Genomic DNA, 9,904 nt, shown 5'->3' on the forward strand with positions numbered 1-9,904 from the left:
AAAGAAGGTTTGTTGCTAATAGGAGATGATAGTAAAAATGAATTGACAGTGTGCATATCAGTTTAGATGTAGTTATAGAGTAACACTTCCCCAACCTTTTTCCTTTTCCAGTTGCAATTACTTGAGTGTGTGTAACAATACTTAGAACCAAATATTACTATTGTTTTGCAAACTGACAATGATCACAACACAGAATTGATCCAAACTTAAGCTTCTACTCATTTGCATGGAATTATCTATTACTTTGTTGATGTCCAAATATGCTCTTTTTTAAAAAAATTTATTTGATTGCACTTATTTTTTATGACATACTGCGAATGCACAAATCACTTTTATGCATTGCTTGTAACATAGGCCTTTTATTTGCTTACATTCAACCCAATACCTGCACTACTATTATTTTCACCCAATGAATACTGTATGTGTGTATGTCTATAAAGTGATAATAGATGAATTCTTATCTGTGAATGCAGTGCTGTAGATACAGTGTAATTTTTGGATGTCATTTTCTGTTTACATGAATCTTAATAGCATTCACCAGCTGAACAAAACAATTACAAAGTCTTTGTTTAGTTTAAAATGTTCTGCAATATTATTACCCACGAAAAAAAATGTTCTAAAGAGAAGAAATAAATATGTGGAATAAAAATATGTAAGTGCTCACAGTAAATGTTGGTATACCTAGGTTTTATTTTTCTTTCTTTGAGTACCTGCAACAAGTTTTTGTGCTCAATTAAACCCATAACGGGTTTTCTGAACCAAGCTCAAACCATTCCCATTCAAACCAGTCCAAAGTGTGTAATACAGCAATATGTTTGGTGGTGTATACTTTGAAACTGTGAAGCAGGTGACATGTCAATAAGTCATTTTACAGTTGTGAACTACAGTGTGACTGACCCACAGAGCGTGTGTTGACATTTCTGTACAGCGTGTTCTCTATTGTTAGAAATGACTGTGGTTCTCTGTAGCTGAAATAAATACCTGAACCTAACCTGTCTGTTGTGGCTGTGCATGTTGTTTTGCATTTAAAAGTTTAACAGGGTAGAAAAATGTTACTTAGACTTAGGAGATATTAGGCAGCAACCACCTTCTGTGTGAAGAATTGTGTCTGGTCCAAAACTTGCATGTATGGTGAGTCAGACGAGGCTGCCGCTTCCCTCCTGTCTGGTGTCCTCAAACTGGACCTCATATCCTCCAGTAGACGCCGTCGTCCGGTTGATTTTCTGCAACAACAAACAAACAGCTGCACGCTTGAGATAGAAAAGTGTTTGCAGCTGTTGCACATGTGGCTTTTGTTAGATAACCATTCTGTGTAAATTTACGCCACAGTGCTATTAAAATTACCACCGCAAAGTTATATGCCTCCACGCGCCAGTCAAGTTGCACTCACAGTTTACATCCATGTCTGCAAGTTTGAGCCAAATTTGTAAAAGTTTCCACCATGCGATCTTCAGATATCGCATTCACAAGAATAAAACAGACAAGATCGCAGTGACCTTGACCTTTAACCACCAAAACCTAATCAGTTCTAATCAGAAATTCCCTCAAGGTGAGACGTGGTGTTTGTCAGAATGAGACGGATGGACGGACGGATAAACAACAGACACAGAGGCATAAAAAGACAAAGATGAGTTGACACGGTGAAGAGCGACGATGACATAAAACAGGATTTACCTAAAGTGTGATCAGGCATCCTCCTCAGAAGAGAGCTCGGCACATCATAGATGCTCTCTGTGGGGTCTGAATAGATGAGAAATAGAAAAACCAAACAATAAATCTTCCACAAAATTTTGATATAACCAAGTATTTAAAAGCTAGCCGCTGTGGGAAAAACAAAAAGAATCTCACTGGGATGTTCAGCAGTCCTCCTGTATGAGAGGGGAAAGTCGTACACGCCCTCGTCCGTCCCTGCAGAAGCGTTGACCTCAAATACCTCTAAAGAGACAGAACATAACACGTTAGTTCCAGTATGTATGTTGTCTTATATTAAATAGTAAATTTAAAGTATATTAAGATCTTACTATTTCTAAGTGGTAAAATGTCATAATCTGCTTCTGGTCTGCCCTCCGCATTGTTCAACCCTCTGGACCACGGAGAACCATTGAGACCTGAAAATAAAGGACTAGTTAGAACCACATCGCTGAAAGGAAAACTCAGACTTCTAAGCCTGCAAGTAACAATTTAGTCCCATTTCAGACATGTTGTCCCTCAGTTGACAGACAAGAGTAGATAGTTTAAAATGTGCATGTACCATGTATCTATACTTTTACATCTATCTTTGTGAGAACCAGTTTGAGTTTCAGATCTGGAAAGTGAGGACTTTTTTGGAAAGTAGGGACATTTTGGCCAGTCTTCACCTTCAGACAGACCTTATAGGACCTGTTTGATGTTCAAACTTAGAAAGTTTAGGTTAGTTTTAGGTTATAAATGAGATTTAGGGTTAGGGTAAAGGTTGGGTTTGAGCATGTAGTTGTGATAGTAAAGGTCATGGGCAGTGTTTATCAAATGGGGGTACGTGTACCCCTTTATCTTTTAATATTTATTTAAGTTGCTTCATTGCCACTAAGAGTGACAGAGATGTTCAATGAAGCACAAGTCCATGTTCTCACTAAAATTTAAGTGCAGCTTATCAAGGTTGATGTCTAGTAAATTATACACTGATGTGCTGTGCTTGTTTGTATAGCCTTGGTTTTAACCGATTACTGAAAAAAGTTTGAGAACCACTGGACTACAGACTGCATTATGTCAATGAGGGTCCCCGCAAGTACAGATGTACAGGGTGCTGTGTGCACAAGCATGTGTGTGTGTCTCTACGCAAGTGGGGTGTGTGTGTGTGTGTGACTTCCTGCTCATGCAGGAGGGTCACTCTGGACATTTAACCATCCTGTAACTGTGTGTTATAATAGATGCTGCATTCAAAGTATATTAAAATATCCTACTGTTTCTGAGTGGTAAAATGTCATAGTCTCCTTCTTGCATGGACTCTGCATTGTTCAACACACTGGACCCCTGAGAACCGTTGAGATGTTCACCTGAGAACAGAGCGCTAGTTAGAGCCACACAGACAAAAGGACAAACAGTTCAAGACTTAAAGAGTAACATTAGTATTTTCAACCTGGACCCTGTTTTGCCATGTGTTTGTGTGACTAATGGCAACAACGATTTTTGAAATTGGTCCAATATGGAACAAGACTGCTGCAGTCAGGAGCGAAACAGGTTTCAATGTGACCACTCAAGGCATATGTGCACTGTACGTCCACTAAAGAGCTTGTTTTTGCCACTGACAGGCTTAGATTGTTATTTTAACTGTCTGACAACATTATAGAGAGGATCCTACAGTGATAGATCTTTTTGTTAAAGAGTACGATCTTTTTTGTTTTAACCGGAACAGCCCCAAAATTGCCATCGCCAAACCCACCAGCCCTCAATTTAAATAAACAGTCATTTTAGCGTGTATCGAGCCAGCATCACATCTAACCGGGTGAATTGAGGTGGTTTTTTTTAAGCCAGAGCAGGTGATTGTGAAAACAGTGAAAGGACAAACCAGGAGCATTTTTGAGTTTTATTTTGTTTCTGTCAACTTTGAATGTAGTGTTTTTTAACGTTTATAAAATGACCGTTTATTTAGATGGAGTCTGGTGGGTTTGGGGACACTGATTTTGAGGCTTTTTCTGGTTAAACTAAAAACAAAAAGGTCCATCTCTGCAGGGATCGTCTCCATAATGTCTCAGCCTGTAAGAGGCAAAAAAAGAGTGCACATTTACCCATGAAACATTGCAGCCTGTTTTGCTGCTGTGCTTCTGCTCAATATTTAATAAATTTCATAAACTGTTGTGCCCATTTGACACAAACACATGGGAAAATAGCATCCAGATTAAAAAATACAGACGTAACTCTATAACAATGATTGCAAATATGCAAATCACTTTAAAGTTTACCACTGTGATGCTGGTGGCTACAGAGTGGCTGTGTGTTTTGGTACGTGGCCTCCTCGCTGATCAGCGCCTCAGACGGGCAGACAGGGGTCTCGTGGAGGATGTGGCCCGTGGGATCAGGAGCAGAGAGGGGCCGAGCAGGCAGCAACTCCATCACGCTGTCACTGTGTGAGCCGACGGGTACGCTGCTGTTTAATCTCTCTCGCTGCTCACACACTTCAAGCCTGAGGTAAAGAGAAATAGTCAGTGCCTGGAGTGTGGGTTTAGCAATGGTGAATGTAATCAAGTACATCTACTTAAATACTGTACTTAAGGTTCAAGGTACTTGGACTGTACTTGACGATTTCCCTAGTCTCAGGAAGAATATTGTACTTTTTACTCCACCACATATGTCTGAAAGCTTTAGTTGCGTTCCAGTTTAAAACTTTCATCCTTTCCCTGTCATCCTGGTGAAAACAAAACTGAATTTGCGTATTTCTGATGATTAAATGTTTCTTTATGTGTTTAGAAATGTTTTTACTTTTTTACGCAACTTAAATGCCTCGAAAATGCCTCGTCACAAAACTGAAAACGGCTGTTATTCTGATCTCATGAAGTGCTTTTTAGAGATATACGGTTCTCACTGGACAAACATATGATGATGTTATAGAATATGATACATTGCTGTAGATTCAAGTACCCAACGATATATAAAGGAGTGAAAATTAGCATAACCTTAAACAGTGGCGTCATCAGGTCTTGGCGCCAAATGTTTTATAAATAGCCTCTCATATAAATACACTGGCGCTTTTTTTCAGTAATAATAATTTTTAAAAAGCTCCAGATCATTCTGTTAATATTTGTACTTGAATAAATGTACTAAGTTAGGTTTGGTTTATTTAAAAAGTGCAAAAATAAATACACAAGGTATGAATGAATTAGCTGGGGGGCTATTTTTCATCTGTAGTCCCTTGGCCGAGGTGTTACACAAGGTTTCCTAAAAAAAATAAATAAATAAAATTCCACCACTGTTGAAATAAAAACATACATTTAACTATCTTTTTATACTCTGGTCAATTCATTTTTAATTATAGCATTTGTGAAGTTTCCTCTTCTCCATACTAATTACTGACAACTACAAATATTGCTCTCATCACAACTCATAATTATAATGAAAAGTAAAAAAAAATGTATATTGCAAGGATAAATAAGGAACCAGAGTGCATAAAAAAAGCACAATTATAATAAAAAATTCTGGTGAAGGATCCCCTGACTGAGGACTGGGCGAAGCCCCCAAATTTCTCAAACTCTAGGAGCACCCCTGACCTTACACATTTATAGTAGTAAGTAGAGTAGTATAATACAACAGACACATTAATGCAGCAGAAATATAAATATAAAAACATGTATAATAGTGAAACAAGGAACATTTGACTGCAGAGCAGCAGTGAACTTATTTTACAGTTAATTCACAGTTGCATTCACACTAACTCTTAACTCGTAACTCTTCAGCTCTTCATCTTCCCAAATTTCTTACTTGTCGAGGTCAGTTTTCAATAAGATTTAGGGCAGCGCAACTGTGGAATGATTTTTTCCATCTGGTAAAAACCTGCATTCATATAAAGTGTTACAAAAGATGCCTGAAAAAACTTTAAACCTCTGTTTTGTAATGGGTGTATTTTGTCCATATTTAAAAATGTCTCATTCACTGTGATGTATTTTTGATATTGCTCAAGGATCAGTATAGTATAATCTATTATACCCCTCACACATACCCATACACACACTTATCGCACTAACATCATCTTACATGTCTCAAATTCATATTTTCTGCACTTAATTGGATTTTATTATTGCTGTTTTTTGTTGTTATTATCAAACATATTTGGTTATTAGTAGTTTGCTATCACTGGTATTATTTTATGTATTTTTTCTGTATGTTTCTGTACTTCTGAGTTCTTAATAATCTTGTGTTAATTTCATTAGGTGGAGGCTTTAAATAAGCCTCTCCCTGCACTGTATTTTAATTTTTTTTTCTTCTTTTGTCTGTTTTAATTGTGCAAAAATAAAACTATAATTATAAACTAAACTATAACAGAGTGACTTCTTTCACTTTTGATACATATGGTACATTTTGCCAACATTACTTTTACTGTAATAAGGTTCTGAAACAGGACATTTACGTGTGGTGGAGTTTTTTCGCAGTATGGTATTAGTACTTTTACTTAAAAAAACAGAAGAAGATCTAAATACTTCTTCCACCACTGAGGCTTAGATCTGTCATGGAGGGAAAGTCCTCTTCTTACTCACCGTGTGCTTCTGGACTCTGACAATACAGACGTAGAAAGATTCATGGCTTGCCACAAGTGTCGTACCCACTCTTCTCTGAGAGCTGCTGTCTCTGCTGCCTATAAACACACACACACACACACACACACACACACACACACACACACACACACACACACACACACACACACACACACACACACACACACACACACACACACACACACACACACACACACACACACACCACACACACACACACAAATGGTTTGGAGGCACAATTGAAAAGGATCAGAATTGGCACCCTGAAACCAGACCTGCCACACACACAGTCTGCTGATTTATTAGCTTCCTGTCAAACCACAGTGGTGACTCACCAACACTTTCCTCTTTCCATTGGTCATGATGATCTCAAACATAAAGCGCTTACTGTCCACCCTCTGGACCTTTCGTACTGACTGCACCTGACCCAGGAGGTGGACAGATACATGGACAGATACTTAGGACACCCAGCTTGAGACAAAGCAACAGTGGAGGAGGAAGTCACGGATGTTTTATTTGAGTAAAAGCAGCAATACCACAGTGATAAATAAACCTGTTACAAGTAAAATTTAGCATTCGAAATTAGAATTAAGTCAAAGTACATAATTATTAGCATTAAAATATACTTAAAGATATAGTGTGATGGATTTCATGGCATCTGGCTGTGAGGTTGCAACATTGCACCGACTGAAACTTCTCCCGTGTGCCAAGCATGTAGGAGAACACGCGAAAATGCTAAAAGCCCTGTCTGGTGCCGGTGTTTGGTTTGTCTGTTCTGGGCTTCTGTAGAAATAACAGCAGACATGGAAGAGAACCTGCTCCTCACGTAGATAGAAACGTCTCGTTCTGAGGTTACAAAACGCAACAATTCTTATTTTCAGGTGGATTTACACTAATGAAAACATAGCTGTGAATATTATATACCATTTCTGCCAATACATGCCCCTACATCCTACACACCCGACCTTTAGCATAAAATTCTAGAAAAAGTGTAATACAAAAAAATAATGGTCTTACTGTAAGTAATCAATGGCTAATCTTTTTTTACACACACATATATATATATATATATATATATATATATATAGATATATATAAAACAGTGATAAGTGGAGGACTTACCGTGTAAATGTAGTAGTAGCCTCTCAAATGTGACTGTGGAGAGAACAATGTCAACATGAAAACCTTTCAATCGGTAAGATCTTAAAAAAAAAAAATAGCAAACTGAACTTCTACTCGCACTGTAAGCATCCTTCAGCTGAGTATGTCTGGCTTCAGAAATCAGAGGCACAAAAAAGGATATTGACAAGATATTTGATAGAGTAGCAGATACACTAGTGTGTATTTAAAGCCCAACAAACGTGTACTTACAGCGCTGCCGTTCTTCTGCGTGTAGAAGAACAAGGTTGTATTTTGAAGCCTGAACCAATAGGTCACCCATCTTATTTTCTATAGACGGAAAAAAACAACAGTTAAGGTCAGTTTTCAGTTTGTGTCCCAAACATATTGTCAAAATAAATATCAAGAAAGCTTGTAACTTACCAATAGTATCTTTTCTTTTTTGCAGGAAGCCTTCAAACAATAATTTGGTCCCATCTATAGACATGTTAGCGCTCAGTAGACAGACGTAAAACAACTGGAAGCCACAGTGTGAATATACCATCTACCTGAATCTGTGTGTGTGGTGTGTGTGTGTGTGTGTGTGGTGTGACTTCCTCCTGACGGAGGCTAAGAGCAGTATCGTTCACAGCCCCATCGCGCATACTCACTTCTCTATTCTGCTTCATAAAAGTCCACAAAAAACATTGTTCTTACATTCATTTCACACATCTTCTTTTGAAATGACCATTGGACAAAGACGTCAATGGGTGTAAATGCCATTTATTACAGATATTTAAAACCAGTTTATTTTCCTCGTTGCAGTTAAATTGGCCGTCATTTCACCCATTAACGCGAGGACACGTCTGTGTCAGATCATACAACTCTTTATAGTAAATGCTGGAAAAAAGAATGAGAGAAACACTTTAATAGTTTTAAGGTGGGAGAGGTGCGCTGAATGGCTGTTGTTAATAGCATAGTCTCTTTCTCTATGGTGCCTCTAAGTTCATAAAAATATAACATGAGGGATCAAGCTCTATTTGAAAACCAGAAAAGTAAAAACAAAAAAATTCATGACACGCCATGAGGACAGCTTTTGATAATACTAAATACAAAAATACATGGAAAATGTAAATCCCTCCATCTGTTTCATGCGGTGCACTCAAAAAAAAAAAAAAAAAAAACAGACAAGAAGACAAAGAAATTGGTTAATAAATTAACACACAAAAAAAATAAACAAGTGCATGCCATGACCTTTCTAGTGTTAGAAGTATCACTCACACCTGGTGCAGGTGTTGCGTCTGGCTTGTGATGCTGTCTATAAGTCCAACCCTAAAATTCTTGAGGACTACATACATAATATACTGCATATACACATAACAGATTCAAGTCCCTTTGTGGTGTTGTTGTTTATGGCTGCCTCTCTCTGGTCTCCAACCATCTAACTAATAATACTGACCTGAGAAAAAAAGAGGATTGATCAGCTGAGAACATCCAGTGACTAGCAGTGTCTGACTGTAGACACACATACGTAGACGCGGTATAGACTGCAGCAGCCTGTTGCTGTGCTACGTCATCGTCAACGCCGTATTAAAGAAGGCAAGACTGGCCTGTAATCAAATACAAGAAAATGGAGAAGCTGCGGTTTTCTGGGTAACAAGTTTATAACATTACATTCATGGGTTTATGGTCATGAAGTAGGAAAAATAAAGTTTTGTTTCCAGTCAATTTAAATCACAACAGTTGGGTTATAATGGCAGCTGGACCCTCAAAGAGAGCTGCCTGATCAAGGCAAGAATATCGCCCGTTATGCCGCCTTGCCGCTCTGTATATAAGGTAAGGTCTGGGAACGGCGGGAAAGACTTGTCACGCCTTTAAGCCACCATGGGAGGTAGAAAACGGCGCTGAAACGGTGTCTGTATAAAACAGGATAGACGGCAGTGTGGGATCGAGGCAGGACCGGTTTGATGTTTTTGACAATGTGTTATGTGTTTTTCAAAGTAAGTAAACAGCTAAACAGCTAGCAGCTGCAAATGTCCACAAACTGGGACAAGAATGAGATTAAGGAGTTCCTTACCCTCCGAGCAGAGGACGAGATCAGCTGCCATAAAAACAGAAGATAAATTTAGTTTTACTAATTGTTGTCATGTTATTGTTTAGAAAGGGCTGCCAAACACATATGTTAAATATCACGCGAGAGGCCGAGCTGCTGCGTTAAACGTCACGCCGTCGTGCCTCTATTGGTTGTGCAACGCCGCATGTTTTTTAAAATCACACACTGGAGCAGCATGATGCTGCCGTCGTTTGGTTCTGTGTAAAAAATGCAAAGGAGGCTTAAGAAGGGACTAAGTAGCGGCCCAATCTGTGTAAAAAGGGATTGTCCACCAAAACGCTTTTTCCCAGCTTAAAACGGCAGGCACGCCTCAGGACACACCCGGCTGCGAGGAGCTTTGGAGGTGCAGCGTTTTTCAGCTGAGACGCTTTCTGGATGCTACAATACAGAATATCTGTAGAGGGTAAAAATGTTGGCACATTTGCTCCGCATAAAGGGGAGGCTGAAG

General features: G+C 38.7%; 1 protein-coding gene across 1 annotated transcript; it reads right to left on the bottom strand.

Annotated features, from left to right (window-relative positions):
- Positions 1-758: 758 nt before the first annotated feature.
- LOC121957058 lies at positions 759-7,732 on the bottom strand. The gene is made up of 10 exons (XM_042505565.1): positions 7,617-7,732; positions 7,368-7,400; positions 6,581-6,667; positions 6,225-6,322; positions 3,939-4,159; positions 2,940-3,032; positions 2,022-2,108; positions 1,849-1,935; positions 1,675-1,740; positions 759-1,223 (listed from the first exon to the last, which is right to left on the bottom strand). The coding sequence occupies exons 3-10, from the start codon at positions 6,620-6,622 to the stop codon at positions 1,186-1,188; spliced, it is 732 nt and encodes a 243-aa protein (XP_042361499.1). The 5' UTR covers positions 6,623-6,667; positions 7,368-7,400; positions 7,617-7,732; the 3' UTR covers positions 759-1,185.
- Between the last annotated feature and the right edge of the window lie 2,172 nt (positions 7,733-9,904).

The sequence above is a fragment of the Plectropomus leopardus genome, chromosome 17 (genome assembly GCF_008729295.1).
Source record: "Plectropomus leopardus isolate mb chromosome 17, YSFRI_Pleo_2.0, whole genome shotgun sequence".
In the NCBI taxonomy this organism is placed as follows: domain Eukaryota; kingdom Metazoa; phylum Chordata; class Actinopteri; order Perciformes; family Serranidae; genus Plectropomus; species Plectropomus leopardus.